Source organism: Camelus ferus, chromosome 13 (assembly GCF_009834535.1).
Source record: "Camelus ferus isolate YT-003-E chromosome 13, BCGSAC_Cfer_1.0, whole genome shotgun sequence".
Lineage (NCBI taxonomy): Eukaryota > Metazoa > Chordata > Mammalia > Artiodactyla > Camelidae > Camelus > Camelus ferus.
The window spans coordinates 48,671,764-48,697,893 of record NC_045708.1 but is presented as its reverse complement, the minus strand read 5'-3'; the positions used below and the strand labels follow the sequence as shown (position 1 = coordinate 48,697,893).

The window sequence follows — 26,130 nt, the reverse complement described above, 5'->3', positions numbered from 1 at the left end:
ATACATTAATAAGCCTTAAACTTTGACATTCACAAACATCTGCAGGGTCCAAAAGTAAAGTCCTTGTGGTCCCCTCCCTCTCTCCCTTGACTTAATCCTGAATGAACAATGTCTGTCTCTCACCACTTGCTTGTAATCATTTCGCCCAAGGCAGTGGAAAGAGGGGTCATGGTGAGGAAGGGACAGTTACCTGAGCAGGGAGGGCTGGGGACAGAGGAGGTGGCAGCAGATCGTGGGTGAGGCAGGAATGAAAACAAGTGGGGATGCAAGGCCGGTGCCAGGTCTCTGGACTCCAGAGTCCAGCAGCGTGCCATCCAGGTCAAGCTAGCGGAGGCCTAAGAGAAGCAAAATCACTGTCCACCATCTTCAAACTGCCACTGAGCGAGCCCCAGTTGTGAAACAGAGCCACCCTGTCTTTTCTGCTTCCCCATCTCCTCTCTGGGAGACCCGCCTCCAACCAACCCACAACAAAAAAGCCCCAGGCACCCAGGTCTCTGGTTAAGAAACATTCTTGTTTTTTTAAGTTAAAAACTGTTACCTCAGTAATAAATGTTCATTGCAGAGGAAAAAAATGAGAAAATACAGTCAGGGAGAATAATAATTTCATCGCCCTCAGATGAGTACTGTTGGTATTTGGTCTTTTATCCGAAATTTTACATTTTTGTATATGTGCGAATCTATGCATTCACATATTGTTTCTTAATGTTTCTCCCAGATTTTAGGTGGGAAAAATAATGGGCAGTCTTCTAAAGTCACTAATGGATGTTGTTCAGTCCTACTGCACCACTTGGAGTCTGAATCCCCTGCTGACCTCAACAACCCACGTGGCTGAAGCCCTGGCATAACCAGGTCAGCCTCCGGCCGACTCGGTAGTGCTTCACGCACCCCAGATGAGGGCGCTCTCTCTTGCATAAGTCCGTGGGTGGATTTTTTTTAGCCAAGGCAGTCCTAAATGTCAACAAGAAGGCGCCACATGCTTGGGACTATCTCAGTGTGCTCCAAAGGGGAGGGGTGCTGGGCCCAAGCATTTCTTTGTGGGAGTGGGGAATGGGGGGGAGGCATTCTGGTGAAGAGAGAAGAAGGAAGAACTCTCATTTGGAAAATGCCCATTACACGCCAGTTAAGCACTGCTGGGTGAACCATCCATCACCCTTGTATCAAAAGTTCAGGGGACCCAGGGGAGAAGCCTCTGCCTGCATCCTGTTTGAAGGTGGGGATAGTCAGGCTTTTGGGAGATGGTTCTTCACTCAGAACTTTTCAGAGATGCCTGAAAAATAGAGGCAAGTCAAGGGTCTCAAAACTAGCTCCTTGAGAACAACTGCAGGTGACGCTGCGGTCACTCTCTAGGGCTGGGCAGGTACAGGTGGCAGAGCCAGGACCATCTGAAGCTTCCGCCTGCCTTCCCAAAGATGACCAGCAGGTGGTAGCAGAGCACAGTGCAAATCAGGACCTGGGAAAGACAAGTTGGAACCCTCATACTTTTTTTGATTGATTGATCCTTTTTTTTTTTTTTCTTTTCCACTTCATGGATAACTTAATGAGTCCCACCTCAGGGGGCTAGCCCATGATTGTCTCCTAACCCTTTGGAGATTTGGAGTCTAGGGATCGTATGTCCTCACTCACCACCATTCTGGTTTTCACACTCCCAAGTTAGAACACCTTTCCCATGAGAAGCGCACTATTTGACAAGCTGGCTTCCATCTTTGTGTACCTTCAGGCCTGGACGCCTTTTCTTACTTGAACACTTACTAGTTCTGAATTGTTGGAAAAGTTACCAAGCCCCCTTTTTCTAGTGAGGATATTAACCATTATGATGAGGATTAAAATCAGCACCCAGCTTGAAATGTGGTAAGGAGCCCAGTGATGCTGAGATTGTGATTAGGCTTCTAGTAATTCAATGTGTATTTATTTGGGGAAAAAATGACAGCTGTACTTTGTTTCACGCACTGTTCTAGGCATTAGGGATATAGAGTGGAAAACAGAATTCCACGCCCTCCTGAAGCTTATAAGCTTATATTTTAGTGAAATGTACAGGCAACAAAAAGTGAATAAAATAAATATTAATATACCTTTAGTTAGTGGTTTTATTTAAAAAAGAAAAAGAATGACTTGGGAAGTCTCTTGGTCTCGGATGGTGTCTCTGAGGTGAGGAAATCAGTTTGAGCAGAGACCTGCCTGCAGTGGGGCAATGACCCATGCACATGTTGAAGTGTTTCAAGTTGACAGGTACTAAGCGAAATTGTCAGTGTTCTGACAGTCTGACTCTAAAATGTTTTTATCCAGGTTAATTTATCTGACCTCTTGACAAGGATTTTGGTAGGCCTTCCTTATTTGTGGGTTTTTTTTTTCTTTTAAAGCTTCCTTCCCTTTTTAGGAAGAGCAAAAAATCCTAGTGCATCTTAACAGTTATCTATTATGCCATGTTGGAAGAACTTCTTTTTATTTCTACAAAGACACTTAACTTTCTTTACTAAAAATCTCTCTGCCTTTCCTTGCCCACACCCCCCTCTTGTCCACACTCCTCTTTGCCCCAGGAGGCTGATCTGTGTGGACTAAGGCCTCTAAGTCGTCTCCCTCTGGTTGGGTTGGGCTCGGTGGAACTCTGGGAGGAAACTGGAGGAAGGTGAGAAGAGAGATGGTGAGGCGGTTATTCTGGGGCTCTGCCCTTGACTGGAGCTGCAAGGCCTCCAGCTTTCTGTGTCCCTCAACCAAACTGCTCCTCGCTGCTCCTCTCAAGGTAGCTGACTCTCTCTCATTATGTTCTCGGGTGGTGCTCCATCCTCTCATCTTTTGGGACCTAGGAGTGGTAACACTTTGGCTATGACTTTCTTGACATCCTTTTGAAAAGGGAGCCCAAAATCTTAGCCAAATAAGTGGGTTGGAACAGATCTAGCATGGACAACCTGTTGGGTCATCTCGTGTCACCCCTGGTGAAGAGAGGGTCCTCTGGACCTCTGAGGTCCTTCTGTGCTTAAAACAGCCTGGCAGCTTTACGTTCCCTATCAAGTTAATAAGTGTGACACCACAGAAGAAGGAAGAGTGTTCCTCGGTTAAAGGTCTGAGGGTGAGCCCAGTCATGGTCTGGAAACTGAGAAATAGCTGAGGATTATTAGAGAAACCCACCACTTGAGTTCATTGATTTCAAGGGAGAGGTTGTGAACTTGTGGCAAGGTTCAAGGCTTACACTGTAGTGCCTATATTAATAAAAATTTTGCAAAGCAATCCTTTAATTTACAGAGAAATTTCTCCTTGTGAGTTAGTCAGCATTTGTATTATTATTTAATAAGTCGGTTTACCCACATACTTACTAGTTGGTTTGCTGAAGAACACATCTTGCACGTCACTCTTTCCTTTCAGGTTCCATTTCTTTCTTACAGTATCATTATCTCTTTTGGTAAAGGTCTGTCAGCGGTAAAGTCTAGGTGCCCTGTTCCTTTCTCTCATGACTTTACAAATATTACTCTATTCTGGTTCCCACCCTTACTTTTGAGAAATCTACTTAGAGTTTAATTGTTCCTCTTTCGTCATTTTTTTCCTCTGATTTCTTTTAGTACCTTTTCTTTGTATTCGTAGTTTAGAAGTTTTATCATCTGTCTGGGAATGGATTTAGTTTTATTCACGATTTGGTTTGTGATTTCCTGGGTTTTAAGATTCACATTTTAAAAATTATTTTATTTTATTTTAGTTTTTTGTGGGGGAGGTAATTAGGCCTATTTATTTTTAGAGGAGACCCTGGGGATTGAACCCAGGTCCTTGTGCATGCTAAGCATGCGCTCTACCACTTGAACTACACCTTCCCCCTCATATTTTTTTAAAATTAATTCTGAGTCATTGTTTGTCAGACAACTCTTTGAATAGTACCTTCCTTTCATTCTCTTCATTATCTCTTCCTAGAGTCCCCATCAGACACCTTTTCTCTTCACCTCCGTGTATTTTAACCTCTCTTTCACATATTCTTTTCCTTTGCCTTTAGGGGCAGCATTCCTGGTAAATTGATGAGCTTTATCTTCTAGTTCACTAAATCTCTTTGTCTTTATTCTGCTGCTGAGTTTCCCATTACTTTTAAATTGGAATGACTATTGTTTTATTTTCTAGAAGTTACATTTTGCCCTTTTTAAAATCCACATGTCTGGTTAGCAATGATGATTTTCTGTGCCACTTTCAGTTCTTTGCTTTGTCTCTATAGTTATTGTCAACGCACTGGTTTTAAACTTCTCATGTATCTAATCTGTTTTTCATTGGATCTGATGACTTATTCCCATAGCTCATGGTTTACTCTTTGGATTGTGAGCTTCTCCTTAGTGAAAGGTTATCTGTGGGAATCAAGGTAGCTCAGTTGAAGGCATGAACTTGTGGAGAGATTTAGCAATTGTTCCTTCTAAGCACCTCATTGGCAGTCATGTTTATAATCTCAATGACTATATATTTTACTTCTATAAGTTATATTTGTGTCTTTTTCAGATCTGTCTGATCTTTGTTAATATCTCTTTTGATCGTATTTTTCATTCCTTTTTCAATTAAATTACTCTTATTTATGTTAAGGTCTATCTGATAATTCCAATTTCTTACATTCTTGAGGGGTCTGATTTTGATGTTTTTCTTCTCTTTCCTGTTTATGGAACATTGCAACCTCATGTATTTCATAGTTATGGACTCTGAGTTCGTGTTTGGCTGATTTAAAGCTGTGTAATCCTGTGCAGTCTGGGCTGGAGACGTGTCCCTCTGGAGTAGTTTTGAATTTGCTTTTGGCAAAAGCTATAAGGATATTATACCACAGGACCACATTTATGGTTTCCCAAACTTGTGCCAAGACAAGACTCTGGTTATGAATTCTCAGGGAGGAGTCTCTCCTCCTCAGATCCCAGGACAAAATGGATAAGGTTGCTGCTGTTTCTTCTTGCAAACAGCAATATTTTATCTGGTATTTTCACTGGGAGTCGAGCCCTTCAAGGAATCTGATCTTAGTTCTAAATCCACGTCTCCCAAACGCCCAAGATCTCGTTTGCCCCTAGTATGCTCCTAAAACACAAGTTCCTGTGTCAGACCAGCAAACAGTGCAGAGAATCAGCAACAGATGTTCAGGTGCTTATAGCTCTAGTTTTCAGTTCCCTCTTGTTTTAAGCCCATGAAGATATGCCTTCATTTTTGTAGGATTATCTGAGCATTTAAAAATAGATTTACCATAATTAATGAGCATTTCTAGTTTTTTTAATAAGAAAAAATGTCAACTTATTTAACCCACCATATCACCGGAAGAGGAGTCCTCCTTCTGTATTATTTAGAATATAACTCTATTGCAGTGCATTCGGCGGTCCCGTGGATCTGTCTTTTGCAACAGTGTTTGGACGGAACAGACCCAGGGACGCCCCTTGCTCCAGCCTCCGACCACCCTTCAACCTTCTTTTCAGTCGCAACCTTCAGAACCAGCCACTCTGCTATCCTCAGCCTCTGGGACCAGCCAACACCATTTTGTGAGCTTAACTCCTTATTACCGATCAACCATGAGCTCCCAGATTCGTCAGAATTATTCCAGCGAGGTGGAGGCCTCCGTCAGCCACCTGCTCAACATGCTTCTCCGGGCCTCCTACACTTACCTCTCTCTCTGGGCTTCTATTTCGACCGCGATGATGTGGCTCTGGAGGGCATGGGCCACTTTTTTTTCACAAATTGGCCAAGGAGAAGCCGGAGGGCGCGGAGCGTCTCTTGAAAAAGCAAAATCAGGGCGGTGGCCGCGCCCTCTTCCAGGACATGCAGGGGCCCTCTCGAGATGAGTGGGGTAAAATCCAGTACGCCAAGGAAGCTGCTATTGTCCTAGAGAAGAACCTGAACCAGGCCCTTTTGGATCTGCATGCCCTGGGTTCTGCCCGCCCAGACCCACACCTCTGTGACTTCCGGGACAGCCACTTCCTGGATGAGGCGGTGAAACTCATCAAGAAGATGGCGACCACCTGACTAACCTCCGCAGGCGCTCTGGTCCCCACACTGGGCTGGGCAGGTATCTCTTCGAAAGGCTCTCCCTCAAGCACGACTAGAAGCCTCTGCAACCCAGCGGCTTTTACCAAGCCCCTCTGGTGTCAGGGCTCCTGCCTGAAGCCTCTCTGCAGTCACCAGGCAGCTTTTTAACCATCCTGGAACCCTCTCCCAAGCCTTGGACCAAATGAAACAATAAAGCTTTTTGCAACCAAAAAAAAAAAAAAAAAAAAAAGGGTATAACTCTAATATTAACTGTATAAGCAATGGCTCTTTGAACATAGCATCTTATCACCGCCAACAAAGCATGGATCTTCTAAATGAAGTTCTGGCTCTTCAGACTTATTCTGGCCACAATCTTAAAAGACTATCATTTTGAAACAGATTTTATTTGGAAAATCAAAGCTGAAGAGCGACTTCTTTGTCTGGGCTGTTTATACCTTCCCCATTCCCTGGACTAATGACCTTCAGTCCATGGCTTAGTTTTAATAGGAACGTGGCTGTGGATGGAATAAAGAAGTCAGGAAGTGACTGGGAAGAAAAGGTCCATCGGGCAACAGTCCACAATATACTGGCTAATAAGGCTGTCTTTTCCAGCATTTCCTTTTTAAAGTATGTTTCTCTTTCTTTCCACATTTTATTGTGAAAATTTCAAATACAGAGAAAAGTTAAAAGAATGATATAATGAACACCTGCAAGTCTACCACCTAGATTCAATATTGTTTATATTTTTCTACATTTTTAAATAATATGTATGCATAGGAGATTATATATGTATATATGTATGTGTGTATCTATATAATCATTTGAAAGTAAATTGTAGGCTTTTTGATACTTCGTCTCTAAAACGAAGAATGAAGACATTTTTCTACATAACCTAAAACTTTAAACGATAATTCCCAAATATCATTTAATCTTCAGTCCATTTGTGAATGTCCAAGTGCGTATTATAGCTTTGCCCCCACCGTTAACAGTTTTAGATAAAGAGGACACCTTTGGTTGATACTGGATGTTTTTAGCATGGCAAAGCTTTGGAAGAAGGGAATGGTTGTGTCACTGTTTGACTACAGAAGCCCTTGACAAAGAAAGACAATCTAAATTCCACATTTCCCAATATTCTGAGAGTATGGAAGTTGCAAGAGGCATTTTATCAAACTTAATGTTTCAGATCTAATATAAATCTCCCAAACTCAACAAATTTTTATACACTATAATCTTTCCTACTTGGAATTTTATTTGGTTACAACTGTGTGTAAGCTTTTTAATTTTTCAGAATTGATATTATTACATAAAATGTACTTTCCATTTAGGCTCCCCAAAACTGCCAGTGATAGCCACCTTAGGACTGAGGGCCTGGGCGCCGGGTCCGCCTCTTTGTTTCCCAGCCGTGATTCACGAGTACCCACCCAGCCAGCCAGCTCCTGGGGAATCCACACTGTGGTACCAGTGAGTTGGTCCCGAAAACTCATGCACACCCTGGCTATAATAAAGCAGACAACACAAATGCAGAAAAACTCCATCTTGGCCTGATTCAAATCAAGCCACTCAAAGGTAACTTTTAGTTCCAGCCAAAATTTTGCCATTGCTATAAAGCCAAATGGCTTCATTTTTCATTTGGTAATTTCCCTGGCGTATGCCTGTCAGTGGTTAAGATGCTAGTCTTTAACTGGTTAAGATTGCAAAAGTAATGATCATAATACATTAGGTGTTTTAAACAGGGTGAACATTATGTGGCTGCAAAGGGTTTTTATTTCAGAAGACTAATTTCCTTATATGCAATGTTTTAGAATCATATCTTTTTTCTAGGTTTAAGTGTGTATATTTCTGACAGAGCTAGGGTGATATGACTGACCTGCCTCTCTTACACGTCCGAGTACTACTTGGCATGAATCTCTGCCTTCCAGGCCTGGCTTTTCTCTCTAAATACGCCTCTCTTCTGCTATGCTATACTCCCACAGCCATAACACCCCTCTTAATCCCCTTACTCTCCAGCGGACTTGGCCAACACATCTGGCGGAGCTGTTGAATCCAACTGTAAATCTTGGCTGGGAGCAGTCTCTCAGTCTTCGTGGCCAGAGCACGCAGGGAGGTAGCCTTGTGTATCAGACAGTGCTGGGTGTGTCTTGCTGAAGTTACTGACAGAGGACTTGAGGGAGTTCAAGGCAATCAATTTGCTATAAGGACCCTAGTGGGGCAGTTGCCCTGGAGAAAATAACGAACATTTCTCCCTTCAAGTGCCCTCTACTGCAGATTGACCACCTCCTGGCTCAGAAAGAATAGCCGCCTCCTGTGTACCTCTCATCCACTTCACCAAGATTGCATTTCCTTTCAGCATTTTCCTATTTAAATGACCTCACTTGTTAGATACAGTCATCCTTTCCTCTGATGTTTTGATGATATGAAGTGTAAAAGATGTGAGTGCTATATGTAGGTGGTACAGAGAGGTTTAAAGTGACCTCAAAGTGACCTTCTACCTGAAGCTCCCTCCCATTCCTACCCCAAGGAAGAGACAGCAGGTAATTATTTCGACACTGGTACCCTATGACTGTATCAGTGAGGGGCACATGACTAAGGGCGCCATGCGTCCCAGCATAAAGGACTGCATTCTAGGAGTGCTGGAAATGAGTGAAACCAAACTATCTTCCTCTATTACTCAGGCTGTGGACTACAGAATACAGCTTGAATCTATACATATTCAGAAAAAGAGATGCCTGAAAGGCACCTGCCTGGGAGTTGGTACAGAGATCACAAAATCAGCATCCTCTGGCGCTGCCTCGGTCGCTGGCAGACTTCCGGTTCCAGCGCCCGCTCCCGTCTTCGTGGGAAGTGGTTGGCCGGGCAGGTTGGGTGCTCGTGGAGTATCACTGCGAAATAAAAGGGGCAGACTTAGAGCCTGCGTCCTCAGTTCTAACGTAACTAAGAATGTAATTTTCCAAAGTTAAATCTGAAGTATTCCCATTCATTTTGTGAAATAACACCAGTTCTGCAAAGAAGAAAGATTTTACGCCCAGGAGGAGCCAACTAAAGCAGTAAGTAGGAAAGATTCTTGCACGTAAAAACTTCTTGAGATTGGGAGATTTACCTGAGGTCTGAAATGGTAAGACTGATAAAGTGATTCTTTTGCAGCTCCGTTATTCCTAGAATATTGGGAGACAACATACAACACCTTAAAGTAACCAGATGGGGTCCAAGACTGAATAAAGTATTACATAAACAGAAGGTATGGATTCTGCTTTAGACAGGAGGATAGACTAGAGATTCTCAAACAGACATCCCACTGAAAAACATCTAATGCTGGACAAAAAGTTAATGGAAATCTGCAATGAAATCTTCGAGGTAAAAACATTGATCAGGGAGTTAAAATCTGAAAGGTAAGAAAATCAAAATTCAGGTACTAAATTTAGCAAATAAAAATATAGAGCGCTCAGTTCAATTTGAATTTTAGGTGAAAAAATTATTTCCTGGGACATGCTTGTACTACAAAATTATCCATCGTTTATCCTAAATTCAAATATAGCCCAGGTGACCTGTATTTATCTGACAACCCTGTCCCAGGACCAAATGATTAATTCTTATGTGCCACTGGGCTGAGATTTCATATTTGCGAACAATGAGGACTAAACCTGAGAGCTTCACACAAAGCTAGAACCCTCTTTCTGTCCAAGGGAACCAACATGGAAAAATGTCTCTCTCTCCTACATCTCTGCATAGAGAAAAAAATATATATCCCTAATAAGTCCAAAGGACTTAAACTATCAGGTATCAAGATTTATGGTAAAGCTACAGTCATTAAACAATATGGGCATCGGTGCAAGGGCAGACAAAGGGAATAATGGAACAGAATAGTGTCCAGAGACAGGCCCACACATAATATGTTTAGGACAAAGTGACACTATAATTCAGTGAGAGAAACCATAGTCTTATCAATAAGTGGCCCTGGATCAATCGTATCAAGGGAAGAAAGTAGATATTGTGGTAGACAGAATAATAAGATGGTCTCCCAGGCTTCCTCCCCCCTTGTATACATGCCTTTGTAAAGTTCCTTCCCCCTGAGTGCTGGCAGGACCTGTAACTTAGTGTTAATCAATAGAATATGGCAAAGGTGAAGGGATTTTTTTTTAGAGGTAATCAAGTTCTCTAATTGGTGGACTTTAAGTAAATCAAAAGTCAGATTATCCTGGGTGGGCCTCACCTAATCAAGAAAGCCCTTTACAATAGGACCTAGGGGTGAGCAACTCAAAAAAGCAAAACATCCCCTTCTCCCTTGCTGACTTTGAAGGAAAAAATGGCCATGAATTCAACAGCTGCAAGGAAATAAATGCAGCTATTGTCGGAGCTTGGAAGAGGACCTCCAACCTCAGATGAGATCCTTGCCCAGTTTACACCTTGATTGCAACTTTGTGGGACCCTGAGTGGAGGATCCTGCTAAACCATTTCAGGACTGCTGCCCCATGGAAACCATGAGATAATGTGTTGTCTTAAGCTACTATATTTATGGTGATTTGTACACAACAGAAAGAAACGAATACAGAGACCCTTAACTCATACCTTACAAAACACAAAGAAACGAAACTAACTCTAAGTGGATTGTGAGAATAAGCAGAATATATCGCTACTTCTGGGTGGGTTAAAAGTCCTAGAACAGAACTCAAAGAATGGTAACTATTTAGAAAAATGACAAATCATACTATATTACAAATGGGTTTGCAAATTCACGTGACAAAGGATTAATATCCGTAATATATGAAGACACTCTACAAATCAATTGAAAAAAAATCAAACAACGTAAATAGAAAAAGTAGGCAAAAGACTTAATCAAGTACTTTTAGAAACATATAAGAAAGGATGCTTAATCTAATTTCTCATCAGAAAAATACAAAACATTGGTCCATCATACTGTTATACATTCACCCCGATGCCTGAAATAGACAGGCAATTGCCATCATCTAGCGAGACATCATGGATGCCTGGACCAGAATGACGGTAGAGGGAGTTGAAAAGTGTGGATGGGTTTGGGAGATGCTCGGGAGATAGAAGCAGTAGGATGTGGTAATGAATTGGGTGTGATGAGTAAGAGATGATGGAATCCAATTCCCTGGCCAACTGCCAAACCTTTAATGTTCAAAGGCCCTGTAGCAGAGAGCTTGGACGTCTGGCCACCATGGGGATTTAAGAGACGTCTGGTGCAGTTCCACTAAAAAGTATTATCCACTGCAGATTCAAAAAATCTCCCTGAAAGCCTTCCCGTAAAGTCACAGTGCCTTGAAATATCAGGCTTTGAGGCTGTAGACAAAATATTTATTAAAGAGATTTTCATAAAGATAGGCCATCAACATTCATTTGATGTCTTGTTTTACATGTTATATATATTTTGCTTTAAAACATATACATATAAACCTCTCTCTTTCCACATATACACACACAAGCACACGTAAACCCACACACATATCCCACTGTGTTGTCAACACAGTCTGTGTAAAATTGGAAGCAGTTTCACCTGTCAATAGCGCTACCTTCATGTACATCAGGCTGTTGATGGTTCCCATCAGTTTTGTCCACATGAAACTCCTTTCCCAGAGGTTTAACTCCTTACCGTGGCTGCAGCACATTTGGTGCATGTGGTTAGACTTCAAAGCCTGTTAAGTGCAGCTGCCGGAAAGCTCTTGAAATTAAAATCAGCACAACAGAAGAACCCAGGGCATTATGTCAAAAAGCAAAAATACAACTGGGAGTGAAAAATACCACCTGGGTCAGCATCTATTTTGCCTTTACAGTAATATTGGTAAAGAAACACAGTTTTAGAAATTTGGAATTGAAAAACACTTCTGAAATTAAGCAAAGCAAGCTTCCCATTTACAGTTAAGGAAATTGAAGCCCAGAGGCCAAAAGGATCCCGTAAGATCACAAAATAAGGTGAAGACAAAAACAGATTGCAAATCTAGTCTGTGTAGGAATTCTCCAAACAGACCCCTTTGTCACCATGGAAACAGAAGACTTTCAGGGAAGTTTTTCTGGGGCACTTCAGCCAAAGAACCTCTAGTAGAATTCAATGCAACTATCTTTTTGCATTGAGTCCTATTTTGTGAGAAAAATTCTTCTTTTATCAAATGTCCTAAGATTTTCAAGGAGTTCAGTCAGTTTGGCTGGAACTTCTCGTGTAGGTTAAGTTTTCATCTGTATCTTATTTCAGGGTCAATAGCTGCTCATTTGTCCTCAGGTCACTGCTTGAGGCATGGTGTGCTGCTGTCAGGAATTCCTAACTGTGTGAGTGGCACCCATTATTTCTAAAAGAAGAAAATATATGTACAAAATATTCTTCTGTCTTTTGGGATTAAGGACGCGTGTCATCTTGAAGACCGTGAATTTCCTTCAACCTGAGAATTGGTCTTTCTTTCTTCAGTGGGGCTGGTTCTGCCAGCTCTCTGATACCAGACAGAGAATAACCATCCATCCTGTTTCTGTGAATCGGTCAGGAGGCGTTGCTACTTCTGTGATCACAGTCACCCCACTCCCAAGTCAATTTCTTTTTCTCTATATCAACTGAGATGTTTTCAGCACTGAGTGGAATACCAATTAAAATGGCTTAAACCAGAGATGGGGGGAAAACTCTCCTCTCCGAGGCGTTCAGAAGCAGGCAGCTGCAGGACCGGTTCAGCGGCTGCATACTGTGTCGAAGGGCCAGTCTGTTTCCATTTTCCCCTCTGACTACTCAGCATGTTGGCTTGGTTTTTGGTCTTTGTGGTTCTAATACTGTCATCTCTTGTTCTAGTTAACTCTCTTTTGGATGGGGCCTGTGTCCTTGTGTCAGTGGTTTATCAATGACTGTGTATTCCTAGGAACTTTAAGGTCTTCTGGGTCTAGGCTGAAGGCAGATTTCCCCAGGGACTGTTTGCATTTGCTTCTGTGATGTACCTTGAAGGCTCAATTAATCTGTGACTCTTAAAGCTAAATATTCTGCTTATGTTTTTTTTTAGTCCACACAAGTAGTATGAATTCTGGGTCCAAATTCATGTGAATGAAAAATCTGAGGACAGAAATCTGAGGGGCTGGAAACTCGAGGTAGGAATTCTCAGAGCAGCTTTTTTTTTTTCCTTTTATTTTTTTCAACTCAGTCCTGAGCAGTGGCTGAGACAAGAACATAAGCCCCACCATTTTTCTCTGCTGAGCACAGTTTCAACCTGTTCACTTCTGAGTGAACCTTAACTTATGACAAGGTCTCCCCACTCTTTTTCTCCCTATATGTTGTCCTCTCAGAATTAGGTTCCAGGTCATGGAGATCATTGGCTCCAACGTTAGCGCACTCCTCTGGAATTCCCTTACTTGCCTTCAGTGTAACCATACATGAAAATGATTTTTTAATCTAGCATTTTTTTAAGCTATGCTATTTTGAGAGAGATTTCTCTGAACATCTAGTTTACCATATGGATGACTAGTTAGAACTTTTATGTTACTTTTGAGAAGCAGATACACATATAGAAATGATATTATTTTCTACTAGACAGTTGTTTCCAGGCGATACAATAAGAGAATTTAAAGCAATAGCTTATTGTCCTTTAAAATGTCCCATGATTTCTAGACGTTCTACACCTGAACAAATACGAAAGCCACTAAGATAAAAGAGCTATAAGCAACAGTAACAATTATTGTCAGCAAGTCTAGTCCTTTACAGGAGGAGCATATACTTTGTGGTTGAAACTGAGACACTTATAAGATTGAAAGAGGTCATATATGTGCATAAAGGGGACGAGGTCAGACAGAGTGTGGTGGATAATCACCCTATTTATATCCCTACATCTAAAGCATAAGTTTAGAGCACCTACCCCATTTTTATTTTCTAGTATCAAAGGTGAATTCTGGGAAGAATTTAAGATTACAGATATGAATTGTTTGTTTTATTATTTAGGAAAATAAAAGTATTATTTTCCTCCCAAAGTTTTAAAGTTGACAGATAATCTTGGGCAACTAAATACTGTAATGATGACATTTTCCAATATTTTTATCTTAGCTCCAAATGAAATACCAAAAGAATTTTTTATAGAAATTTAGTTGAACTACAACTGGTCTAGAAAGAATATCAATGAGGTATAATGAGCAGGGTTGAGGAATCTAGTCTTTCAGATATTAAAAGATTGAGTAGCTGGTAATAATAAGCAGTACTGGAGGAAAATAGATTGAAAAATCAATAAAAAAGAATAGAGAGCCCAGAAATACAGGTGTACTTGAGAATTAGTAAGAGATAAATGTGAAATTTTGTGTGAGTGAAAAGTAAAGGTTTTTTCCTCAGAAACAAATTGTGTTGGGACAACTGATTAGCCACTTGGAAAACATAAAAGCTAGATCATTATTCCACTTCTTATACCAAAGTTAATTTCAAATAAATTAAAAATGTCAATCCCCAAATAACAGCGTAAATACAAGAAAAATTATTAGTTAAGTATTAGAAATTGGAATACTTTTCTAAGTGTGATGCAAAACCCAGAAGGAATGAAGGAAAAGTTGAAAAATGTAATAATGTAAGAAAGAAAAATGCCTGAATGGCATTAATACTCTAAAGTCAAAATATAAATAAAAAACTGCAATAAATATTCCAAAATATGAGAAAAAAGTAAAAAAATTTATAAAAAAATAGAATTATTGCATAGTCTTAGTAGCCACAGCAGACACTTCTTATCTATAAAAAAGAATCAAAAGAACAAGAACTAATTGGGAAGGTTTGACTACAAACTGTTCATAGAAATGACATAATTAGTGACCTCAGAGACAGATCAAGGGAACTCTAATTTGAAAAGACACATGCACCCAAATGTTCATAGCAACACTGTTTACAATAGCCAAGACATGGAAACAACCTAAATGTCCATCAATAGATGATTGCATAAAGAAATTGTGGTATGTGTATATGTGTCTGTGTGTGTGTGTGTGTGTATATATATATAAAATGGACTACTCTGCCATTTGCAGCAACATGGATGGACATATATGAAAAAGAATTACAAGAAAGCAATAAAATTATAATAAAGCAACAGAAAATTAAGCAATGAATTTGAAGGTAGAGAAAAACAAATGGCTTATAAACATGAGAATAGCTCAACCTCATTCATCAAGTTAAAATTAAAATACCAAAAAGACACTTCAGACAATTTCATTTGATTTCTTACACTTGTAACCAAGAGTCCTGACTAGCAGATTTGCAAAAGTACACCAAGACACAAAGACACAAAGACACAATTATGTATGAGAATGCTCACTTCAGTACTGTCCATAATAACAAAAATTAGAAACCACCTAAATGTTCACCAGTGGTGAACTGTTTACATAAATCATTGTACTTTGATATAATAGAATATTAATAAGCAACCATTAAAATAACGAAGTAGGTATGTCTGAGTTTATATGGAAATATCACCAAGATACATTAAGGGAAAAGGGTAATTTTATAATGGCAAGTAGAATACAATCCCAACTATATAAAATTTTAAAAGGTATGTAGTATAATAACAATTTATTTTGGGGATTAGGAACTAAAGGTTGGGAGTGGAGGGAGACATTTTTGTTTTATATTTCCCTGTACTGTTTGACTTTTTGTGTGTGATTGTTTTATTTACATTTTAAAATTAATCAAGAAAAAAATTTAAAAAGTAAAATTAAGCAAGAAATGAACATATCTGAACACTAGCCCAAATGTTAGCCCCAAAACTCACATTGCTAGAAACCTAAATGACAAAATAAATATTCACAAATTACTGTAAAGCAAGATTTAAGAAACTAAAGAATCAAAATAAGAGCTCTTGATGTTTAAAATGAGTGCTTTTTCACCGCAAGTGGCTGTAATGCCAGCAAGAATTTGGTGTGGGGTGACGTACTTAGAACACAGACAGAGTAACAGTGAGGAGAGATACTTGGATCTAAAATGTTTTCATATCCTTCCAAAGGCAAGGTATTATGTTTGTAAGAATTTTAAAAACGCAAATACTAACATGGGTAAAAATACTCTATTAACTGTTTACATAAACTACAAGGATTACTTATTTATATTTTCAAATCTTTGCTGAAAGTAGTAATCACACGATAAAGTACTCCTAAAATAACTTAAATTCATAATAATTCTATTTGGATCTTCCATTTCTCATATTTGATCTCATATCAATTCCAACGTTGCTTTTGATTCATAACAATAAGAAATTCAGTCATAATTTACACTTCTTTCCTTACGACGTTAGGAACATAAAGGAGAAGTAGGATAAATAAATTTTATAGAAGAATTAGGGATGCATATCTCAGCACTGTGTTTGTAACATTTATTAACATACCAATTGTGACTAAAGAGGAAGTGTTAACTGCATGCCAAATACTTAATGACAAGTTTTAAAGGTACAACATCTACAATATAGGTATTTGACTACAAAATTAAATATCTTCCATATTATTTCTCAGTTTCAGGCTTTTTGAATGAACATGTTATTTAAAATTTCCCATCAAAGATCCTCACAAAATTGAATTTAATGCTGTACATTTTAAGCATAATTAATTTTGAGAAATAGACATCAGCAGCTTTTTACAATAAATACTGATTGATAAACTTCGTATAAAAATAATTCATTCCATATTAAAACCCATAGAAACCATTTCTTGATGCTCATACAAAGACATGTCACAGTATTTCGGTTCTAATACAGTCTTTCCTGTTCTAAGCTGCTCACCCAGCGTCTGGCTTACCTAGTTTCATTTTATGAACAATTCTTCACATTTTTGGGGTAACTATGTTTAAAATTTGTTCTCAAAGGCAGCTTAATTTAATCATCATAGAGTGGACAGTTGTTAAATTTTGTGTTTTGAAATTTGAGATATGTGTTTTCTCAATAATAAATACTTTAGAAGAGTTTGTTAACTATCAAAATGACCCTCGAAAGAGGAAACATAGAACACATTTCTTTTAAAAACTGCAGGAAATAATTTGGAGAGAAGCGTTTTTTGTTTGTTTTTTTTCATCCCCGTCTAGGTGACATGCAGTTGCAGTATGTCCTGATGCCTTTGGCGTGTTGTCCACGCCCACGCGAGCCCCGTGGGCACCACTCTTACAGCCTAATCCTTATACTGTGCCAGCCAAAGTAGCTTTGGAATCTGGTATCAGACTGTGGAGGAAGTTTATCTTCCCTCAGCTTTTGCACGGTTAAAACGGATATTCCTAAAGGAATATCACCATATGTTTGATATTTGGAAAGATGGAGTTGGTTTTATTGGAAAGGGATGAGAGGAGGTAGAGGAAAGTCATGCTTAGGGTCATAAAACCTTATTCTTGGTGCAGGATCACTCACTGGTTTGGGAATTTCATCTGTTTCTTTCCTCTTGTTAATATGCAGGTCATCTCTAAATGGGAACATAGGGCGGCAATAGGAGGCCCCCTTTTTTTTTTACTGGTAAGTGCACCTCGATTTTTCTCTTCTTCTCTGTTCTTGGGATATTAACTTAGGAAATCTATAATCTCATTAACCGTGATAAATGGCATTATCATCAAACAATCTGTTTAAATTTGAAGCCATAGCTCAAATGATTAATTTTTGAGTTTCTCTTCATGAAGTTTAGATTTAGAGCAACTGATTAGCAACTGGTGTTGCAATGTAAGGCCTTTAAACAAAATACTCAAAACTCCAGATTTATCCTAAGTTTAGAAGTCCAAACTTGTATTTCAGCTCCTCTCTCCTTTAAAAACCTTTTTTACAGAATCTGGGCAAAGAAATGGAGCATATCTGACCATAGTGAAGTATAAAACATTCTAAACTCTAACCTAAATAGCAGATAACTTTCTTAATGACCCAGTAATATATAGTAACATAAAGAGTGAAATGAACTTTTGAAAGTGAAAATCATAGCCCTAGCACACTGACAATAAACATACTTTAAATCTATATATATACCAACAGGCCAAACTGGACCACTTCAGCCCTCTCTATGAAGGGAAGTCCCTGGGAATTTCAATTTCTGAAACGTTTTTGTTTGTTTTGGGAACTGAATCTGCACCAGAATGGTATCAATGACCTCACATTAATGTGCCGTCACTAAATTCCTTTAACTCAGACATGCAACATGAGAGTGGTCCTGGGACTTTTGAATTCATTACAGCATGTACATAGTGTGGCAAAACCCTGGGCTGACTGGAACATTTATCAGTTTCTTTTCTTTGTTGTTCTGGGTCCCAGACCTCAGGAGAATGGGAGAATGTTGTCCCAGAGGACTTGCTCAGTGTTTCATCTCTGTAATTATATGCAGAATGGGGCAAAATGTAATTTTCTGTCTATGTATTTTCAATGAGCAGTATTAAAAATAATGGTCAGTTTTACCAAAATGTCCATACATGTGATGACTCATTCCATTTCTGAACCTATAAACCACTTAAAAATCATTCAAAAATTGTTTTCTCTGTAGAACTAATTATTCAATGGGTTGATATGGGCCTTCTTACCTTTCTCTTGTAAGAGGGTCATCCAGTTGAGTATGTGAGATCCTGAGATGTCTCAACAGGACTTATGGTAAGAAACAGCTTTACTGATTTCTCATTGGCAAATGATCATAAAATGTGGAGAAATACCTGAGATCTTTGTCACTGTTTAGAGCCACTCATGTCATAAGGCTACAACTGGAGTACAGATGGGGTGTAGGATCTTATTTATGGTAATAGTAAATCAGCAGAAGCCTCTCTCAGTCTATGTATGAAACTAGTGATGTTTAACAACTCACAGGAATATTTTTCAGGACAATAATATTTTGATCATACTGGTAATCTTGAAATGCTTACTGATTGCCATTGAACAACTCTCTCTGAAGTTTTCTTAGTTTGTTGTTCAATATGCAATCGTTGGATTTTCTTGCCATACTAAGAACTGAACTGAAATAAACAATGAAGTCTTTAAAGGCAAAGACATCTATGTAATTGTCACTTAATTTTCATCTAGCACTATATTTCTACTTAATACATTTTACTTGATTACAAGTCAGGTTTTTTAATGGATGTGAGTATAAGGTATAGGTTAAAAACACAATCACTTAAGCATTAAAAAGATCTGGATTTAAATCTGGATTCCACTGACTTTGTGACCTTGGGCAAATCAATCTAATTTTAAAAAAGAATATAATAGAAGTATATGTCTCATACAATTATTTCAATAATTAATTGAGCTAAACTGTGGGAAATATTAGCACAGTGGTTGGTTATAGATAGAATGTTCAGTAAGTGAGAAAAAAATAGTGTCCATGAAAGTGGGGGTGGGGAAGACAGTGACTCCAGAGTGGAGCACAGTGACAGCTGGCAACCTCACTGTATCAGAGATTGAGCATTTCAGTGTGTTTTATATTGAAGCATTAATGCAGACATTACATTTCCATAAGGGCTTGTGTCATCATCAAAATACTTGTTTTGGGTATTGTCATTCCAATGGGTGGTTTCATTCTGTGGGAAGGATCTTAGATTTGATACATAAAGATTGGTTTCTTGTATATCTTCACAAGGATATCCCCTAGTGGAGCGCCTGCCACAGAGTAAGTGCTCCAAAGAGGTCTGTTAAATTGAAACATCTTCAAATCACAGTCTCGTAGCACAAAACACAGATACATCACATTGTTTAAGAATGCACAAAGATGCCTATTAGGTATAACTGTGGGGGGGGGGCGTGTGTAAATTAGTGCAAAACAAAGACAACTCAAGGTAGAACCACCACACCCTTGGAAATACAGGTGTATTTATTTCACAAGTGTTAGTTTGAAGGCTTCTTTCAGATGTGGGTGCAATTCAGATGACGAGCTCTCTTACACGGGTTAAATGTTCAAAAAGATAGTATTGCTGGGCTTACCCGGAGCTGGACGCAAGCCATGGGAGACCTTCCCACTGTAACTGTTCACAGAAGCATTAGCAGAGTCGGTCTACATCACTAGACTCTTCAAGGCTTTCTCACATTGTTTTGTTTACTTCACTGAGTGAAGCCACACAGATACCATTACTTTTGGAACAATCATTCTCAAATTTGACTGTTTCCTTTTCTGCCCCCTATCCACACTGTAGTGGAATATATTACCCTCCATATGACTCATTACATCACAAATCTGAGATGTTTCTGGAATGAAATTAGACAGTTAGGTCACACATCTTGTTTTCCATTATTTTCTGAGTCTGAGTGGAACAAGTCTGGAATTGAGGCATGTAAGACACAAAACTCTTCTGACCAGAAGTTCCTAAGCTGAAGTTATTTTCTACAAGGTGTGAGCAACTGTCCTGGAGGATCCTGACGTCCGTGAATAAACAGTGGGCCGGGAATGGGTACAGCCCTCTCGACTCATCCGTCAAAAACACACCACTCTGTCTCTTTTTGACTGAGGTGACCCCTAAGTAGTAGACAGACCTTTCGTCATTATTTTCCTCAGGGAAATTTCCCTCGAGTTTCAGAAGTTCATTCAGTCCCTCTGAGAATGGAAGGTGTGGTGAGATTACATTGGGATGCTGATCTGATAATATAAAAAATGCCTCCCATGAACTATTAGAGAACGAATCTTTAGGCAGAGAGTCGTTGCTAGGAAGGCACTTGCTGACTGAGCTACTTACGAGCCCTTGCTCCTCCTCCGTCTCACTGGACTTGGGGTTGCTGAGCACGGTGGCGTATTTCACCGAGGGCTGTCCCCTGCTGCCGTCCTCCCAGGTTATCTCCGCGCTCGTGGACTCAGAGAGGTGAGCGCCGCTGCGCTGGTCGCTGACACAGAGAGAACCCCTCTCGAGATCCCGAGTCGTCAAAAGTAGAGAGACTGTGGTTGCTGGCACCATCCCATCTTTGCTTTTCCATGATGTATCCACACTGATATCTTCTGAGATGGTTTCAGGCTCCAAAAGAAGAGGACCCAATGTCACTGATTCTGTATGCTTGATAAAAAGATGCTCAAATGTTTCTGGCTAAAAGAAAAGACACATTTTAACGCTCAATAGCATTAAATTTTTTTTTTTTGGCTTCATGATGACATCATTGAAGAAATGGAAGTGTGAAAGGTTATTACCAATGGACATACGTCAACCACAAATTAACTGGTTTTGGACTGAAACAGACCAAAAATCATAAGGGAGAGGCAGGGTAAACAGCGTTTACATGTGGGACGAGCTAGATTTAAGTTTGAGTCCTTCTATTTTTATGACCAGGGACAAGTAAATTCACCTCTTTGCCCTTCAGTTTCTTCATCTGTAAAATTGTGTTCAATATTTACTGCATGGTATTGTGGCAAGGAATAAACTGGACAGTGTCGGAAAGTGCTTAGCTCTCAGTAAAGATTGGTTATTGTAATCAGAAAGTGCCATCTTCAGGAGAATTCCTAATATTGTATAGCAAATTACATTTCTACAAACTGAAAATTTAGATCTCAAATTAAAAGAGTAAATTGATATAAAATTGAGTGAGCAAAACAACTTGTCCAGAGATAGTTAAAACAGCTACTCCATGACATAAAATATAACAGGAAGTAAGCTATATGTGACTGACTGTTAAGAACTTACCTGCCTTACATCAGACTGAGAAGCTGTTTAAGACTATCAGAAAATACCAACTAAGAATACCTGTTTTTTTAAAACAATAAAGGGGAGTGAGATGATCAGACTTTTAAATTACTATTCCTTATAAATAACTCCATATAAAAATACAAACTATAGGACATATGGAATGAAGACAAAGACACAAAACAAATGCACATCATAATTTTTATAAGAATAGTGGTTACATCACAACAAAAAATCCTGCCAAGCAGCTACAAAGCAAAAATCTGTGCAAAAAGCTCAGCTCATACAATGTAAACATATTGAAAAAATAAATGCAAAATAAAGAATACTGTGGACACATCACATTGAAAAATTAACACAACTAAAATGAAGTGCTATAGAAAATGTGTTCCATTTGTGTATTTTACATTAATTAAACTTTTGAATTTTACAATTCTTAAACTAGTAGAATTGAATTCAGATTTATTGCCTGAAACAACAATATAACCAACTATTCTTCATAAAGGCAAATATATTCCATATAAAAACACAATTCATTTAATATAGTTTTGAACTTTTAAATGAAATATAGTGGTGATTATAACCATAAAGGAATAAGTATAACAGACACTAAATATAATAATGGAATAGACATACAGATGTTAAAATGCTGCATAATGACAGATCCTGTATTAATACAAGCTTTTCTGTTATCCTACAAACATAACACGTGAGAGAAAACTGTTCCTGTGCCTATTTTCTTTCTGACAGAAACCTATAATTAGATTTATAATTTCCTGAAAATATTTTCTTGCTTATTTTGTTTTCTCTTAAGGTTTTGTTTTTTTTTTACCATAAATGTATTGAATTTCTTATAGTTTAAATGAAACTAAGAAATTAAGCTCTCCAAATAAAGGAATTGCATGGTATCAACATGAAAACAAAAAATACACACAAACAGCCCACAGCATGCAGCCAAACTCACAAATCTTCCAATGACACGTCTGGCATATTTCATGCCCTCTCAAACTTCATAGTTGGCAATTAATTATTGACACTAAATAATTTACATGTCCTCAAATACAACTGATGAAATTTCACTAATAATGAAAAAGAAATCACATGTCCATCTAGTATTAAAGTATATTTTATCAGTGGGTCACAAAAAGTATGTTAATTAAAAAATCATTTCAATCATTATATATATCTAATTTTTCAAGATTTTAGAACAGTCTGGGAGTACATTAAATATGTATTCAGCTGGCAAGAATTAAAGAATAGCCTTTCATATTTTCACACTTAGATTTCACATTCCAATGACATCTATTACAAGTCAACAAAGGGGGAAAAGGACACGTTCTTTCTGATCTTTACGGTCTTTTTTAACATTAAAAATCAAACTAGGAATGAAATTTAAATGTACGTAATCCATATGTAGCCTAAATTTTAATATTATTTGGGTTCGTCAAATAGAGGCTTTGGTTTATTCTGAATGTGAGCAACACAGCACACAAGGCAACTTCAGAGAAATAGCAGGTAGCCTTTTTTTTTCAGGGAGAAAAGCCCTGCTTCAGAGAAATAGCAGGTAGCCTTTTTTTTTCAGGGAGAAAAGCCCTGAGTTTGCCATGAACAATTTCTAAAAGCTCCAGACAGTCTCCCTTTTTGCATCACTGCCCACTTCCCTGCCTGCCAGAAGCTTTGGGTGGTTCAGTGTAAATAAATTACATTTAGTCAAGAATCTCACAAGGAGGCTGAATTGGAGGCTGATGTGTTTTCTGATCTGGTCACTCTGACCAGGTCATCCTGATATGAACTGTAACTTCTACTGGCCTTTGACCAGCACAAATGGTAACTTCTGGCTTTCTCTGAGCTGAAATGGAAGTTAGGACTTAAGTCATTTTCAAGGCTACTGAAAATGAAAATTCCCATATTGACCAAGGTTAGATATACATAAAAGCCACAAGACATTCAAAAGAACACCCAAATGGGTCAGTTTACAGGCTGATCTATAGAATATAAAATGGAAAAATTTGGACATAAAATTTAATACTTTTACTGCATTCTATATTCAGAGCCATTGTATTTGCAAAGCTACGTGTCAGAAGTTGCCATTTTCACCTGATGACAGCATGTCTACTGTATATTTGATGATATCTAATAGATACTGTGGTAAGAGCGGTAGTCAATTTTTTAATGTTTTATGACCAAATGACAAATCTAAAAAGTCAGATATCACAAATATGACTTTGTAAAGTTTAGATGACCCAAAAAGTAATCATACATAAAGACTGAATTGGACTAAGACCTATATAGCTTGATCCCAAATTTAACCATCTAGCATAAGTTCTAAATCAACATAATCCACCATATTTTAGTTCTCAACAGTTCAACCAAATTTTTTTTAGATTGTCTCCCCTTCTTCAAAATGTAAAACTCTTCTAATATGCTACAGGATGTTGGGAAGTTGGTACATTGGGTTCATCGTAGTGACCATGCTTAGGCTTCAAAGAATATCCATTCTCTGTTTAGATAAAAATAAAACAAAATGAGAAACCAAAATAAAAATCACTCAGAAAGCAAAAGATAAAAGATTTCAAAAACAAGTCCTGTCAGGCATGGGTTCTGGATTATAAATTCTTGTGTTACACTACAGTAAGTGCATCTTTTAGGGAAAAGAGAAAATTTTGAACTAAGGTGGCCTCTTCCATTTTCTTAATGCATGCCTTAATATCACACTGTACAGACAGTCTTAAATATCTTAGAAAAGGAAAAACTACAGAGAAATAACAGAATAAGTAGAAGGAGAGAACAAAGAGCTGGAAAAGTAAAAAGGAAGTGGAGGAACAACAGCAATATTATAGAGTTTGGAGCAAGGAAGTGTAAAAGTAGTACTCTGAAAACAAAAATCTAAAAATCAAAAGAAAGAAGAGCTGAAACAGTGAAGAACAGAATCACAGAATCATTATCGCAATTATTTTTTAATCTAGAAAAAAATCTAAGAAATCATCTGGTCCACGCCTCTCCCCTTTTTATAGACAAAGCAATTGAGGCTTAAAGTTGTACTGCTAATTATAGCAGAGGGAGGACTCTGACTTTTTTCTAGGCCAATAATCTTTCTATAACACAGTGGAAGATGAAAAGATATTTCTAACACAAGCAGGCAGGAGAACATGTTCTTTGTTTTGCTTTTTCTCCTTCTTGTGATAGATTTGAGCTGATTAATCCATCTTCTCTTCTGGTCCCTAATAACCCAAGGGCACATATATAGACATTAAGAAGAACAAGAAATTAGAGAAAACTGAAGCCTTATTTAGGGGAGTAGAATATACACTTCTAAGCCCAGCCATGTGCACTTCTCAATAGACCTCCTGACTCGAAGCTGCACCAGCTCTTCCAATATTCTGCGAGGCTGCTGTAGCAGTTTCAGGAACGCTCTGCCTCAGATCCATGAAGATGGTGTTCTGGGAGTTTGTGGGCTGATGAGCTTCTCTGGAGAACTAGAGCAGGCTGAGGAACCCAGGATAGGCTTTGAATCATAAGAAAAAATCCATTTGGTTCCAGATTTAACACTCCTAAAGGAGGTTGTTAAGTGGAGGATGTGCTTGTGGAAACTGACATAAATATAGACAAAGGAGGAGCAGGTTAGACCCCCCCACCCCCACCCCACTATAGATGGTTAGGATTTAGAAGAAGAAAATAATAGATTAGGCAAAAATGCTGAATAAAGAGGTTAAAAAAAAAAAAAACCACCAAATTGGCTACAGTCATTTGAACACTGAAATTTGAATCAGAAGAAAAGCAAAGCTATTGAGTCACTGCAATACATCTTCCTACAAGAATTCAACCTTTGTTTAGAAGTTTTATTTTTATCCTATTAAGTATGTTTTTAAAGATTCTGATTTTTAAAGTATCAAGAGAAATGGTAGAGAGGAGTGTTCCGGTTCAGGATGGCAGACTGAGCATAAAGGCTTCTCTCTCGTCTCTGTAGAGACTCTGTCAGAATGAAAGCACATGAATAAATCAAATATATACCACAACCCAGGAGATAAGCAAAGAAGGTTAACAGGGGATGAGATTTTAAATTCATTTCTAAAAGACAGAAAACAACTGGAAGAGTGTAGACCCAAGGAGATGAGCAAAGGGAACTGCAGACCAGAGCATCTCCAGAGTGAGCTGGAGCCGGAGAGAAAGACAGCCTGTCCCGCTGCGCACACCGGAGATGGGGCGTGAAGAACGGCCGGTAAAAACCCAGGAAGACGTGAGACCTCAGGCTGAACGCCCGGAACTCTGCCACGGCATGCGCTCTTCTACCCTCTGCTGCACACAGAAGACCCTTCGTATTAGAACTACTCTCCACACCCTAACTCAGGTTTTGTTCTCAAAAGGAAGGAAATTTCTGGGGAGAAATCTAGCATTGGTGGGGTACTGGTGTCTGTCTATGAGTATATCCTTCCTTATCTAGCCAGAGCCCCCTCTACCCACCCAGAGCAACGATCCCTGCCTACATGCACTGGGCTCCGAGTCAGCCTGTCAACTGTTTCATTCTTAAACATGAAAGAAAAACAAAGGATTACCAGATATTGGGGGAAAGTGAGATAAAAAAAGAAAGGCCAAGATAAACAGGAGGAAAACATGATCCTAGCAGAAATAGAGAACTC

General features: G+C 38.8%; 1 protein-coding gene and 1 pseudogene across 6 annotated transcripts in view; one reads left to right on the top strand and one right to left on the bottom strand.

The window, feature by feature from the left end:
• Window positions 1-5,355: 5,355 nt before the first annotated feature.
• Window positions 5,356-6,177, top strand: LOC116668060 (annotated as a pseudogene).
• A 10,077-nt stretch (window positions 6,178-16,254) lies between these two features.
• Window positions 16,255-26,130, bottom strand: part of LEPR (leptin receptor) — a 93,708-nt gene continuing 83,832 nt past the window's right edge. For 5 of the 6 annotated variants that reach the window (XR_004325128.1, XR_004325130.1, XR_004325129.1 and 2 more), the window contains one exon: window positions 21,681-23,993. Coding sequence is in view for 2 of the 6 variants with exons in the window: in XM_032494501.1 (XP_032350392.1) it covers window positions 23,976-23,993 (18 nt within the window). In the remaining 4 variants the exon portion in view is untranslated. Of the gene's footprint in view, window positions 20,903-21,680; window positions 23,994-26,130 lie in introns of those variants that run through there. The other variant, XM_032494502.1, reaches the window with a different exon arrangement.